The sequence below is a fragment of the Pangasianodon hypophthalmus genome, chromosome 2 (assembly GCF_027358585.1).
Source record: "Pangasianodon hypophthalmus isolate fPanHyp1 chromosome 2, fPanHyp1.pri, whole genome shotgun sequence".
NCBI classification, from domain to species: Eukaryota; Metazoa; Chordata; class Actinopteri; order Siluriformes; family Pangasiidae; genus Pangasianodon; species Pangasianodon hypophthalmus.
This window is the reverse complement of record NC_069711.1, coordinates 9,445,806-9,460,806: the sequence shown is the minus strand read 5'-3', so window position 1 is coordinate 9,460,806 and position 15,001 is coordinate 9,445,806. Positions and strand designations below refer to the sequence as shown.

The 15,001-nt window shown below is 36.8% G+C and overlaps 1 protein-coding gene across 1 annotated transcript; it reads left to right on the top strand.

Moving 5' to 3' along the window:
- The first annotated feature begins 5,469 nt into the window (after positions 1-5,469).
- Positions 5,470-14,944, top strand: LOC113530144 (SAM pointed domain-containing Ets transcription factor). The gene is made up of 6 exons (XM_026919936.3): positions 5,470-5,842; positions 10,943-11,408; positions 12,435-12,632; positions 12,773-12,820; positions 12,966-13,100; positions 13,276-14,944. Exons 2-6 carry the CDS (start codon positions 10,949-10,951, stop codon positions 13,452-13,454), a joined length of 1,020 nt encoding a protein of 339 aa, XP_026775737.1. The 5' UTR covers positions 5,470-5,842; positions 10,943-10,948; the 3' UTR covers positions 13,455-14,944.
- The last annotated feature ends 57 nt before the right edge of the window (positions 14,945-15,001 follow it).

Sequence of the window (15,001 nt, the reverse complement as noted above, 5' to 3'; positions counted from 1 at the left end):
CACACACTGAGTTCTACTCCCTTGATGATGAACTGATAACTAAACCATGGTTCAAGGGCTCCTTAGAAAAATATTGGCACATTCACGCAAGGTGGTTTTGCAACTTGACTACTTTAGCCTAACTTTTTAAAATAATGACCATGATCTTTGTGTTACTATTGGGCCTTACTACAGAGCTCATATTTGTTAATTTATTAATTTCTTTACCTTTTTTCACTACAAGAAAGAGCAGGGCCAGAAAGCTTGGCAGTTTCATTTAATAAACTCCTTAGTTTACGGACACAGCAAACATCTCTTCAGTAATGAGGCTTTACCAACGCTGAGGTGTAACTGCTTCAGGCAATCCTACAAGACTGTCAAAACCACAACACCAGCTCTCATTATATGATTGTCATGTGCAGTGTGGTTAATTGATAACTCTCAACTGTAGAGTGTCAACCAACCATTGGGTTTACAGATGTTCTTTTATTATCACAAGTAACAAAATGGTCAAGTAGCATATGTTAAGAAGTGGATATTAGATAGTAGTATTAGATATTACAAATTAATTCATAACTACTACTTGTGCATGTGAGTAGTGAACACTAAACTATCTTTTGCAACTTTAGGTTGATGATTGAAACACTAATTAGTCTATCAATGCACTGTCTCAATGTAAGACAAAGAGATACTTTATAAATGATTTTATAAAATGATGTGTTTAGTACAAAACACAATGTGTTTTTAGTAAAAAAAAAAAAAAGGTAAAGACCAGGACAGACTCAAACTCAATTTACAGTTGTAGATACTGTAGATTTAAATTTTATGTGACTATTTCTCAAAAAAAAAAAAGTTAAATATAACCCTAACCCATAACACTAACCCATAACATAGAGAATCATACATTTCCAGCAACAGTAACACCTACAAGTAGGTAACAGGGAGAACAAACTCCATACAGACAGTAACCCAAGCTCAGGATCGAAGCAGGCACCCTGGAGCTGTGAGGCACCAATGCTTCCCGCTGTGTCACCCTGCCACCCAATTAATAATCAATAATAAAATATTAATTTATAACAAGATTTCTATAATCGAATACAGTACCTCCAGAAAGTATTCACCCCCTAATGTTTATTTCTCTTTTTGCTGTTGCAACATCAAATTTAATTATATTAGAATGGAATATTTTATGCTCCTTTTGAAGTACAGAAAGAAAATTAAATCAATTATTTAGATTATTTAATAATAGGTCAATACCAAGTGCATTTTTGTTTTGCAGTAAATACAGATTTGAGTTGTCTTGGATATGTCTCTGTGAGCTTTGCACATTTTGATTTTGGCATTTTCTCCCATTCCTCAGTGCAAATTATCTCTCCTAAATTAGATTTAATGGTGGTCATGGATGAACAGCAATTTTCAGGTCATGACACACATTTTTAAGTGGCTTTAGGTATGGGCTTTCACTCTCCCAGTCCAAAACACAATCCTTCTGTTTTTTTCAAGCCATCCTTTGTGGTTTTTGTTCTATTCTTTGGCTCATTGTCCTGTTGGAACAAAATGGTCACCCTAGACACATTTCTGGCTGACTGGAACAGGTTCCCCTCAACAATTTTCTTATATTTGGCTCTATCTATGTTGCCCATGATGGCAATAAGATTTCCAGTTCCTCCTCCTGAAAAGCAACTCCAGGGCATGACGCTACCACCACCATCCTTGATGGTAGGAACTGTGTTACTTGGGTTGTATTTGGTCTGCGCCAAACATAACGCTTTGCTTTTAGTCCAAATGGCTCAAAATATTTTGTCACATGCCTTCTAGTGAACTCCAGGCATGCCTTTAAGTTAGCCTTTCTCAGAAATGGCTTCCTTCTGGCCACTCTCCTATAGAGACCGGATCTGTGAAGAACTGATGATATTGTTGATAGCTGCACAGGTTTCCCTGTTTCAGGCAGTGAGCTCTGTGTTGTAGAGCAGTGTTGTAGCTGGACTCTTGGACACTACTGATAGGTCAGTTTAGTCTTAGTAGTGTCTGGATTGTGCCATATTTTTTCCACTATGTTATAATGGATTTCACAGTGATCCTAGGAAGGTTCGAAGCTTTGCTGATCTTTTTATAGCCTTCTCCAGCTCTTTTCCTCCTAACAAATTCATTTCAGAGTTTCACAGCCAGTTCCTTGATCCTCATGACATCCTCAGGACCGGTCCGATCTGCTGTTTTAGCTGTGAGACCTCCCAAAGTCAGTGACAGTTATTATGTAACCATACAATTGGTCAGAGGTAGATTCGAAATGAACACTGGTATACATTGTATAACATATTTAGTGTGAATTCTAAAGAAAATTAAATACTAGTCCTAATTTAGACTATGAATACAGTTTGAGTTTGAGTGAATAAACAGTTTTAAGTTGTTTTAAAGATTTCTGAGGACATTTAATTTTTTTTTTTTCTGTAGAGAGTCACTTTAAAAGAAGCAGCAGAAAATCTCATTCTAATATACTTAAATGTAGTGTTGCAATACAGCAAAGAGAAATATTCACAAGGGGGTGAATACATTTTGGAGGCACTGTATAGTTTAATGAGCTTGGTTTTTTAGAGATTACTCTGAATATTCACTGCTATTGAATTCAAAATACCTGACTTGGACAGAACTTGGCAAACAATAGAGAGTGAATGCAGTAGAGACAAACAAACCTTCCAGCTCCCAAAGATGACCTGAGGCCTAAGACAACTCCCTGCTTGATTTTTTTTATACTGCCTTATTAAAAGACAGTTAACCTGTATTATCAAAAAAATTGAGGGACTTTTTATTAGGCCTTGTTTATCACTGAAAAAAACATGTAGTCATAAAATCATTCTAATTTGAGAGGAATTATTCTTCCAAACATACCCACAGCATTAACAATGAAGGAAAAGCTTGCAGGGCCAGTTAATAACATGCTCCCATATGTCCCATTCATTATAATATACATCTCTCTCTCTCTCTCTCTCTCTCTCTCTCTCACACTGTATGCGTGTGTGTTTTACAGTGGATGTCTGTAGAAAAGCATTATTTGTCAGTGAAGTGTTTAATTGTGCTTCAGTGTGCTCTACAGCAGTTGCATTGAGGAAAGTCAAATAAAAACGATAACCACTATTGATGCAGCTATCATTACTTGTCAAACTGATACATCTCATCAGTCAAATTAAGTGTGAATTACCTGTAACAGTTATACAGTGACTAATTAATGACTTTAATGGTTTATCTACAGCAACAGAGTTCTATGTCATTCAAGACTCAGTTTCATTATAGGAATAACTTGAATGTTAACATAACAGATAACAATAACCACATAATGGATTTGTATGTGCACAGTAAAACCAGTATTGAATTAGCACAGTGCTAATATGGATACAGATTAATATTGTTATTAATAGAGCTACTTCAACACAGATTTAGGTCATGTATGAACACTGTATGTGTTAATTCATTTAATAGATTGGGTGTTAAACTATATAATGTTATTAACCTCCTGAGAGGTCGATGAGACATCAAATAGATGTGATATTTTCATTTATCATACAGGTTTACCAGAGATGTTGCGGTCTTACAACGATAAAAACACACTAATAAGAAGATTTTGTTTAGGATTAACTGGTATGTTGCTGGTTTTGCTTTCGGAAGTTAAATGTTAGACTGTACCACATCACTGAATTTACGTAACGTCCACCAATACATCCAGTGAATTCCAGCAAGTTTTAAGCAAGTAGTTTAGTGAATGACACGCAAATGCATTCTACATTCTTCCTGAGTTTAACCTTGTATTTAAAATCTATTACCACACACTGAATATCCACAAGTGGGAATTCCAAAAGATTGTTGATTTAATTTGAAATAAACCTCTATGCAAAGCATGGCTTGTTTTGGAGTTTGAATTAAACTCCATTAGTTTTGATTGATGACTAAACACTGTGAAACTGAATGAGTGTCTCTGAGTACAGATAGTGGGAAGAATCATTTTTCAGGCCAAAAATTCTTATCTGTACTATGAGAATGTTTTAGAATGAGAAGGTAAAAAGGGTGAATCTCAACTCAGTCACTCAGTTTGTCCAACTGCCATGCAAATGAACCCTCTATGAGAAACATGCTGAATAAACAACTGTCACAAGACCCAAAATAAATCTTTTTTTAATCTCTTTTGAAGCACAAAATCCTTAAAAATATATACAAACATATATCTGGTTAGTGGTGTATCTTACTGCTGTTCCATAAATCAGGTTTAAAACAATATCTTGTAGTTTTTGTGTCTTACAGAAATGCATTATGTATTATATTTTAATACTGAGATACTATTGACCCCACACTCAGCTTTTACAAATGAGGCAAAGCGTATGTGTGAGACAGTCATGGTTTGTGTTGGTGTGTCTGTTTAGCTGTGCAAACAAAGCACCATGCGGTGTAGTTGCAGGGACATCATCAACGCATTACTGACGCAAGCAGTAACTCATTTTTTATAAGAAATAAAAACATAATGTAATATCGTATCAGTACATGGATTTAGTATGTTATCCATTTAATCACTCATATTTATTCTAATATTGAAATTTTTATTCAAATACATCTTCTGTCAGAATTCCTCAATATATACAGTAGTGTTGTAATTTTTTTTTTTTTTTTACAGATTTAAAACCATTGGAGACCACTGTACTGTGTAGAGTGATGTTTTTCTGTAAACTCCTACACTCAACTTAATTAATGGGTTCAGTTTTAATTGTGCTCACTAAAGCTTTGCCAGGAGTGTGATTAATAACAACTTATTTATTATCCTCAGCTCTCAAAAATGCCTCAGGGTATAGTGATCAAACACACTCCTGCCTTCTAAAGATGGTACTTTCCTAATAATGATAATACATTACAGACATAGGTTATTGTAGTTGTTACTGCGGTTGTATGATTACACAGTTTTTTTTTTGTTTGTTTGTTTTTTGTTTTTTTTGAGCAAATTTAATGCTTGAGTTGAACCAATTTGTATATCAATGATGAGTCTTGCTATATATGCATTATTTTTGTATATTTTATGAAAACATATGATCAAAAAACTCTAGGTTTATGAAGTGTCTTGATATCATGAATAAATCTTTTTTAAAGGGACATTCAAAACCCAGAAATACCAAATGATCTCTTCACAACATAGCCTTTCACAAATTCATGCATAAATTCCCAATAAATTGTAATTATTGTAGTTTCTATTTAAGAAATAGCACTACAACGCAATTCTTCACATAAATTGTGATTCTGAACTTGATTCTTATTAGCAAAAATCACCTTCATTTAACAAGTTTCAACCTGATTGTGACTGAGTTGAAGAGAACAATATGGCATTCAATTTCACATTACAGGACTCTTCTGTATACTGTTATTTCCTCTTTGGAGAAAGGCAGAGGTGGTCCACAGTTAGAAGTGTTTACTCAAGTTAATAAGGCCTCCCTATAAATGCCAACACTGGAGTCAATGGAGCAGGAATTCCTGCACACAGGACTTGAGAAATACACACCCACATCCAGGTATACACACATGCACACACTCCAGGGAAAGGTTGACACCATCAGTGTTAGTCACTGAAGGTAGTGATGTGGCGGTGCGTGCCTGGAGACTGTTGTGCTGCTGGCTCTGAAACATCCTATTCTTCAAGCAGCCTGAGAACACATCACATGTTCAGAAAGACCTCAGAAGACTTGAGACAGCCAAACTGAATACCAGTTACTGGAGATCCAAGGCAGCAGAGGAAACAAAAAGTCGTTATTCCTTGACTGCATCAGTGGGCTTTGGCAAAAAAGGCGAAAAAAAACTACTGGTGCTTCCTAGGACAGTCGCTGTATCTGCACAGGTAAGGCCATGTGAACACATCATTTATACCTTCACAGTGGTTTGAAAAATAGCCTTATGTAATAAAATGGCTAAAAATTGCATTATTTTAATCATTTTTTAGAATGTTTCATTAAAATCTTTCAAATTATGAAAGGAAGAAGCACCAAAAAGGAATGTGTCCTGTACATTTATACTAAATTGGCTTAAATATAGAACAAGGAAAATACTCACTGTGAAAAGCTGAGTGGGTAAAAGAGCACAAAGTCAGTGTATTATCTTTACCAAGCCTATTGTGTGTTCTTTTGATGATTAATACGGGCTGATATGGTATTCAGATCAAGCATTCCTAATGCAGGGAGTGCACCTGTTTGTAGGAGTTACCACATTTCAGCCCTTTCCAAGTGACTTACGTTAGGACCCCAGTGAGTCATTAAATTTAAAATAAAATAAAATAAATAAATAAATATATTTAAAAAAAAAAACTTTTGTAAAGTTCCTAACTGTTTTTCTAGTGTGGTGGGTTGGCAGCATGCCACCTCTCCACCAGAGCTGAAAACAAATTTTCCCTTGAGGAAAGGCCAAGTGACTTACAGGTTCAACGTCTAAACTCCCAAAGGCGCATTTGAATTTTGTTAAATGAAACTAAGGAAACCATGAACCAAGGGGTGATTTCGGGTGAAGTAAAGCAGACAGAGTGAATTCAAGTGCAGGAGGCCAGTTATGCCTTCTTTGTGTAGATATGACATGAAAAAACCCTACATTCTTTTTAAATATGCCTAGACTTGGAATCTCATATGCCGTGTATGCTAATTGGAGGAGGACAAGAATTTCCATGTTTTAACAGTTTCTCTTGACAGTTACACTATATACGATGAAAATTATTCACATTTGTCTTCTTGTCAGATTCTCTTGTTTATCTGTCTACAGTTACCTGTTCTCTGTGGTGTTTGTACATAGACTCGAAGAAAGAATATCCCTAGGGTTACTGCCTCTGAATTCCAGCCAGAAATGTACCTTTTCCACATGCTAAACTGTGCAAACATATTAGCAAGTGCCTCACCTTGTTCTCTTTAAATCATTTAAAAAGTGTTAAATAAAGGTGTGGAGGTGTTAAATTAAATGGTGTTTTTTTAAAGCATATAAAGCATATATATTTTAAAACTTCTTTAAACAACTTTCTTAAATGGTCAGACAGAAGCAATTCAGAATTTCAGAATGTTCTGCTAGAATTTTACCTAGGACTCTCATTTCATGTGGTTGAATCCACTGAAAAAGTTCTTAGACACCACAGAAGGAAACATGTTTATCATTTATTAAGAGATTTACAAAAAGTGTCTGTTCTTTTCAGCAGGCTAAAGTCTGCTGTCACACCTGCACCAGAAATTAAGCCAAGTATGCAGAAACGGTTGCCAAAAATACCAAAAGGTTGAAGAGTACAGAACATAAAGTCACAAATGCATTCATATTTTAATTAAGTTGCCAAGAAAATGATTCTTATCAATGGCTGTCATTAAATGGGTGATTTTGTGGTAACGTGGCCATTTGCATAATACCATACTACGCATGTTTTTGAGCTCATATATTGATGTCTTTTTTGTAATGCCATGATCAGTAAATGAAAAAGCAACCTAAAGGTAGAAGTGTAGAAAAGCATCCAAAAAAAAAAAAAGCTTGATTAAACAATGTGTTGTGCACCTGCACTGTCATACATTTTACCACTATATGTCAGGCCCATCATTTCAAATTCTTTATTTCAAGCACAGACTGAAAAAATGTTAACAAACTGTCAAAAAACATTATATAATGAGCATAAAATGTGACCTGAGCTTTTCCATTTAAAAAAAAAACATTAATGAGTGCTTTCTGGCTTTGGAAAATACCTCATAATATGTATAATGTTCATATTCAGAACCATTCAAACCAATCTAAGACAGATGTATGAGCATATTTTGAGAATGTTCAATCAAGGGCTGTAAGAATCTCAGTTCTACCTTTGGCCAGTCTGCATATTTTTTTTGTTAACCATGGATTGTTGATGCAACACAAGGCCACATATATGTCATTTTTAATTTTCAAATGAAAATGTCACACCTGAAGTTCTCACAGAATAAGCCACTATGAATTATGGTCTTCCTGAGATACAGTCAGCTCTAATTACTATAGTGTTTTACACCCTAAAGTTGTGAACAGCACTCATACTGGACAGCTGTCAAACACTGGGTTTGTGCAAGCTGCCTTCCAGCAAGAGAACTCAAGAACCTGACTTGAAATGATATTTAATAGCCTATTATCAGCAGGGGAGACGTGTGACTGGTTAATCTTTACCTATGACACTAACACTGTAAATGTTACAAGCAGACATACTCTGCGTAATACCCAACCAAGCTTTTTTTTTTTTTTTGGCAACATATTTTACAAATTGTCTTTCCTTGGTGTCCTCCCAAGATGGAACTACAGTAAGCACTACTGTCCTGGTAAATGCGAGACCAATTCTGCAACATCATTCTATATTTTAGTCTGCTTGACGTTGTTTCCCACAAGGGAAAGGAGCAGAAACTGCACTTTGAAATCCTCAAGATGATGCCGTGTACAGGTGGCAAACAGTCTTGCATGACTTCACACATTTGCTAAGTCTAAAACCAAACAAGGAAGCACCTTTCTTAATAAGAGAGGATATGGTAGGGTGGGTAGCAGTATGGAAACATGCCTTTGATTTTTATCTGTACCTTCTAATTTGGTTACCATCTGTTAATTTTCTAGCTGGGAACAAAATCTTACTTTATCACTAAGGAAGTACACTTTTTAGATTAGCATATAGAGTGAGCAAATGTCATCTTTGTAAATGTGGTAACTTATAGTAACATTTAAAAAAAAAAAATTCTAAAATGTCTCTGAATGTAATCAGATTTGGAATATAACCTAAAGCCATCAGATTTAAGGAGTGTTAATAAATAAATAAACAACAGTTGTTGTTATTCACCTTTATTAGTCAGATTTTAAGGAAGCATCATTGATTAATAGACTAAGCATTCAGACTGGTTCTGGCACAGACGACAGCTTCCAACTCTTAACCAAAACTGTTAGCCAAATCTCTAAACGTTCCTCATGACAGCAACAAGAGCGCCACTGACCCAGCAAAAGGAGAAACTCTTAATGCCACTGAAATGAATTTTCAAGTCTTTAACCAAACTCATTTAAGGATCAGTCACAGGCGCTAATCTCTTGCCTACGGAGTGTGTTTGCGTCCCCGTTTCTCCTGTGCTGAGTCAATATGGCCAAATGTGCCAGGATAATGGACTTACCGCAAGCTGTTGCTGCACAGAGGGAACGCCAGGCTGCTGAGTGTGTCTAAGCTGACCATAGATGAAGGGAAAGATGCACCCCATTTTTCCAAGGAGGGGAGATGGATGAAAGGAGGGAATGCAGGAGCGGCAGGAGGGCAAGCAAGCCAGATCGGGGTTAAGAGATGAGAACGGGGGGTTGTTTATATGTGGATAACTTCATTTCCTTTAGTGTTAACCAGAGTGCACCTTCAAAGACACTACCCAAGGCTTCTATTTGTGGTAGCACAGAGATCTGTAAACATGGTGTAAAAATGGCCTGAACTCTCACCCTTCCTTCCATCCCTTCTATAGACTGATAGACTGACAGCTTGTCTTTAGTTTAACAGTGCCTAATTTCCTCTGCTATCACTGGGTGTGGACCTATCATCAGATTTTATGAATTTAAGTGTCACTATGTCCAAACAAATGTAAGGTGTATCAATGAGCATGTGGCATGCGAGAAATTATTCTGTGGACGTACAAGAACATTTACAGATAATCCACAATGACCATTTGAGCTCTCACTCTCCATCTGTGCTTCCTTCAATTCATCAAAAAAAAAAAAGTTACACAAGGCTGTCTTTACTCAAACACATAGATATGTCTACCGAATACCACGACACTCTTAAGCCACTATTAAGAGTGGCTTAAATAGTGAGTATTTTTCACACTGAGAAAATGAACATTAAATCTAATCTTACTTTATTACTTTTTTTGCTGTTTTCTCATTATAAAATCATGTTAAACAAATATATGATTATTAACATATTTCTAGACATTTTACTCATTTCAAGCTTGAAGTTGTCTTCATCTATTGGCAGACTATTTTGCATTTTACTTCTTTCTAGAAATAAATGCTTAAAATAAGCAACATTATCTACCAATTGAATAATATTCTTAATATTCTTATATTAGTTTTATTATAATGTCATAATGATTCAAGATAGTTCCACATGAGGCATATCATTCTGTTTCAGGGAGAAAATATCTACCACTTTTAACTGACTTGCTGAGATCACATATTATATTATTGACTATTTCTCAGTCATTATTTTGTGGAAAACTGGTCCCTTTCTTTTTAATATTGAATTAATCATCTCCTACAACCTTAATGTCTCAGATGATTTCTGTTGTTCCCCAGTCACCAGTTTTCTGTCATTGTCATTCTTTAGTCTTGAGTTGTGTCCTACTTTCCTATTGGGAATGAAAGTCTCATTTCATTAAGTTTCATTAAAAGCTCATGCTGGCTGTGGAGACAGGGGACTGCAGGAATGGCACTTTCAAAGTGGGAATCAACTACATCTTATTTACTCAGACATTTGGTGCAATTCTGTACTAGTGACCCGTGAGTAAGTTCTGCAGCCCAATCCGTTTTGGTCTTTGCCTCTCAGTGCTACACCGTGACTTGCTTTGGTTTCCCTGCCCCATGTGTTCCCCAACACTTAAAGAGACAAGCAGCCTCACTAAGACACATATATCTCTTAAGAGAAGTTTGGATTCTGGCTTTGACTATGGAACAGGACACCATGATGATGATTAAGATCTACCATCTTGAAACCAAGCCCTAAGTATAGATTCTGTCTTAACAATATTATTTACGTTTGAAAATGTTGACAATAAATTTTGTTTTTTCAATATTAAGGAATGCTTCATCCATTTCTGTTTACGTATAGTGATGGGAATGCAATGCCTGTCCAGTTTTGAATAACTTGATGATATCCTGGTGTCATTTTTAATTTTGAGAGATTCGCTTATTTTACTAAGTCTCAGGAATCACTTCTCTTCTTCATTTCCAGGAGGCCATGGCTAGCCCAGTGCGGGTCCACCCAGACACTGCCTTGCTCCAGCCAGCCCGCTCTGCCTCCAGTTTCTCTGAGAACTCTTTGGCTGTTCTGAAAACGGAAGATGGGACAGTGGAGACTCTAGAGTTGGTGGACAATAAGCCACGGCTGGACAGCACTGATCATGCCCTTCCGGGACTTTACCTGTCCTGTTTCGATATGCTGTTCACTGAGGATGCCACCTGGCTGGTGAGGGTGGCGGACTCCTCTGCATCAGCTGCTAGTGGACCTAATCCAGAACCATGTCCAGAGCCAGACCAGTGCCCTGTGATTGATAGTCCTGGGCTAGGGAGTGAGCCACTGTCCCCTGGCCTTGAAGACCAGGTGGAGGAGAGATCTCTGGAGCAAGTGCAGAGCCTTGTGGTTGGAGAAGTGCTAAAGGACATTGAGACAGCATGCAAGCTCCTGAACATCACACCAGGTTAGAGGCTAGATTACAACATTATGGATTTTGTGTCTGAAATGTGCATGTGTTTCAAAATGACGTAATTATCTTTTTTTTTAATTTTTATTTGTTTCCCTCATACTGTTTTAGAATGCTGCATGTCTTGCACTTTAGTGGTGTACAGTGTTGTAGTTTAAATATGTTAAAAAGTCAATATCAGCTAATGGAGAAGGTTTGGCAAGAACATAGTAAGGTGATGGACATTTTAATGGACATTTCTAATCCACTAATGGTATTTTTAGATTGGAATGACGCAAATTGTATGACGCTCAAAGAACCATCAGGTTATTTTCTTTATTTAAACAGAAATTGTGAAAGTTGTTTGCGCAGAGTACATCTAACGTCAAAACCCAGCTTTATATACCAGGATCTGTTTAATCCCCATGCTTGCATGTGGAGTTGTTGCAAATGACCTGAGAACTTTGTTGGAGTAGCTTTACTTTAGGACTTTTGGTGTTTACCCAGCAGAAGGTGTGTAACTGTCCAACCAAGCCCTTGTCCTGCACAGGTGAGGAGCTCTGACTAAAAGAGTAAACATCAACAGATAGCTCCTGCATACTGTGTTGACATGTTTTAAAACATTTAGCATTGCTGAATAGAGTCAAATTTTCTATAGCTTAAGAATACAAAGAGAATGACTTCCCTGTGTTTGTATTGCTGAATATCTCCAAATCTACCTAAAACTCACTGGTACGTGCTCTTGATTTCATTGGTGTGTGCTTACTGAACTTACTGACATTTCTTCTAACTGACAGTTGCCATGGCAAATTTCACTTCTTGAAAGTAATTGTGCTGCACCTCCTTGGGTAAACACTCGTTCCCCTGTTCACACTTTTGCCTTTCGCTTCCCTTGAATGACAATCAATGGTGCATCAAAACATGCAAAGCTCTATCCAAACTTTGCTAATCCCGTGTTAAAGAACTTGTCTGATGCCTCTAAGGTGAATGTTGAGGGAATACTGAATAATGTGCAGTGAGTCAAGCTTATATCGGATATTTCAGATCCAGTCGAGTGGAGTTGCGGAAATGTTCAGAAGTGGCTGTTGTGGACAGAGCATCTGTATCGACTCCCTCAGGTGGGCAAAGCATTTCAAGACCTGGATGGGAAAGACTTGTGTGCCATGACTGAGGAAGACTTTCGACAGCGTTGTCCACAGTGTGGTGACACACTCCATGCTCATCTAGATATATGGAAATCAGGTGCATACCTATGCTTACATATGCATAATGAATGGAATGAAATTTTTCCTGGCATGGCAGGTTCAGTACATTTTGGTATAAGATATTTTAAATGCATAGAGTAGAGTAACCCACTCACTCAAGTTTCTTTGTGTGTTCAGCTGCCTGGATGAAAGAGAGATGTTCAGTAGGCGAGAGCAGGATCACAGGTAAGTTTACCTGTTGACAGATATGTAAACACATCTGTGTAGAAACACCAACAGCATATTTAGGCTCATTAGTCACGGAGAAGGAAGGAAATGGATTTAGTTTCTATTCTCAATTGCTGTCACACTAACTGGTGTCATCCTACAGAGAGAGAGGAGATGTGGTCAGAAGCAGACTCGTCTTGTTCCGGTCAGCCCATTCATTTGTGGCAGTTCCTCAGAGAGCTCTTACTTAAACCACACAGCTATGGACGGTGCATCCGCTGGCTCAATAAAGAGAAAGGTATAAATCTTTATCGGGGGAATTCAACCCAGTTGTGCCAGTAAATGAAAGCAAACATTACTTGGCATAGTGAGACCTTGCTTCTTGTTGAATATTCACACTTCTGTTCTTGTATCTTTGGCAAATCCACTTCTATATTGAGATGATTCAGCTTTTATCAATCTTTTATCTGAAGGTATTTTCAAAATTGAAGACTCTGCTCACGTAGCACGACTCTGGGGTCTGAGGAAAAACCGGCCAGCGATGAACTACGACAAGCTTAGCCGCTCCATCAGGCAGTACTACAAGAAGGGAATCATCCGCAAACCAGATGTGTCTCAGAGACTGGTCTATCAGTTTGTCCACCCAGTATGAGTCCAACAGTCTGTTTGCTATGCACTGACAAACTGCCTAAGAATCAGAGTCTATGCACTCTAGTACTTTTCTGTGTTTAATTGTTTTGGTCTGGACTCTGTGTTAATATAATTTCATAAATTGGCTTAAATTATGTTTTATTCCAAGTGCCAATCAATGTGGTCACTTTTACATGAAGACATTTCAGGATCTGTTTGTAATTTCAATAAAACATTTTACATCAGACATTTCATGATTATATAGGTCACATAAAATGCCCGGCTAGTCGCATTGTCTGCCTGTCTCAGTCTAGCTTATTAGCAAACATGTCAAAGTAAATGAGTAATAATCTAGGATCAGTTTTTGCCTTCATACAAGTATTAGGCACTTACTAAATGTGGAAACATGGAACTGTTTTTAGATTTTCATGGTTTGAAACATGGAAATTTGCTTTTATTTCTGTATAGTCTTTCTTTAGTTTGAACACTGACATTCACCAAACACATGTTCTTCTCTGACAGCTTTCATAGTGCTATGTCAATGCTTGCAGTTTTTGTTTGAGCAAACCTCCACTCCCTGTGAGAATGAGTGGCCAACTCAGGTACATGTTTGGGTTTGGTCCTGGCCTCCGCCCAACTCAGCTCTTTTTTTTTTTAGGTCTAATCACACAGCAAACTTATTAACCCTCCCTAAAGGCATCAACAGTAAAGAAAGTCTTCACCTCACTGAAGTCCCATGAATGGTCATCCTCCATTAGAAGCTCACCTTGTGCTCTCTCTGATCAGCAGCAAATGATGAACTTGTTGGCTAATGGCTATTGTTATTAGTAGTATGTTCTCACAGAGAGTCTCATAAAAATGTTCTTTACGAGTTAAAAGTTAGGTAAGTGGTCAGGTATTAAGGAACTGTTATGTATTACATGTGTGTATGTGGGGTTTTTTTTTCTTTTGTTCCTGTGCCTTTACTTTTTCCTCTGGATTCTTTTTTTTTTTTTTTTTTTTTTTGCAGTGTCTGCCATTGTTAATAATATAAAGATTTGTTAATACATTGACGTAAAACTTTCTGTTACTGAAAGACTCCATCATGTTTTTTATTTAACTCCTTCCACATTTGATATAATCAAAATAAAGTGGGAAACCTAGTGGGAAACTCTGAAAAGCTGCAGTGGAGGAGTAATAATAAAACCCATGGTGACAAATACACTACTGGTAGCTTCTCCTACCAATAGCAATTCTCCTAGCTTATCTAATTTTAAAATGTTTATCAGTTCATCATTTATTGTTTGCTATGGTTTTAATGATATAATGATCGATTTTAAACAGAAAATAAAAGTTATGTTCGTATAGTAAGGAATTATACATAATGTTGCAATTTATAATGTTTTATATGTCTTAATTTTATGGTATAGCAGTTATGATGACATAAGGTACAAATCAAATGTCACAAATGTGATGTATTTCTAGAATGTGTTACATAGAATTACAATATAATTATCGTGAATGTTAGCCATGAAATGTTCATGTCATTGTAAACACCGGCCCTGAAAGTTGTTGGAACAGTGCTCTCTA

What these genes read in the sequence shown, in the direction of transcription:
- LOC113530144 (XM_026919936.3), top strand. Translation starts at nt 10,949, where the DNA reads ATGGCTAGCCCAGTGCGGGTCCACCCAGACACTGCCTTGCTCCAGCCA. An exon ending in TCTAGATATATGGAAATCAG is followed by an intron (nt 12,633 to 12,772) that starts GTGCATACCTAT and finishes TTGTGTGTTCAG; the next exon opens with CTGCCTGGATGAAAGAGAGA. An exon ending in CTGGCTCAATAAAGAGAAAG is followed by an intron (nt 13,101 to 13,275) that starts GTATAAATCTTT and finishes TTTTATCTGAAG; the next exon opens with GTATTTTCAAAATTGAAGAC.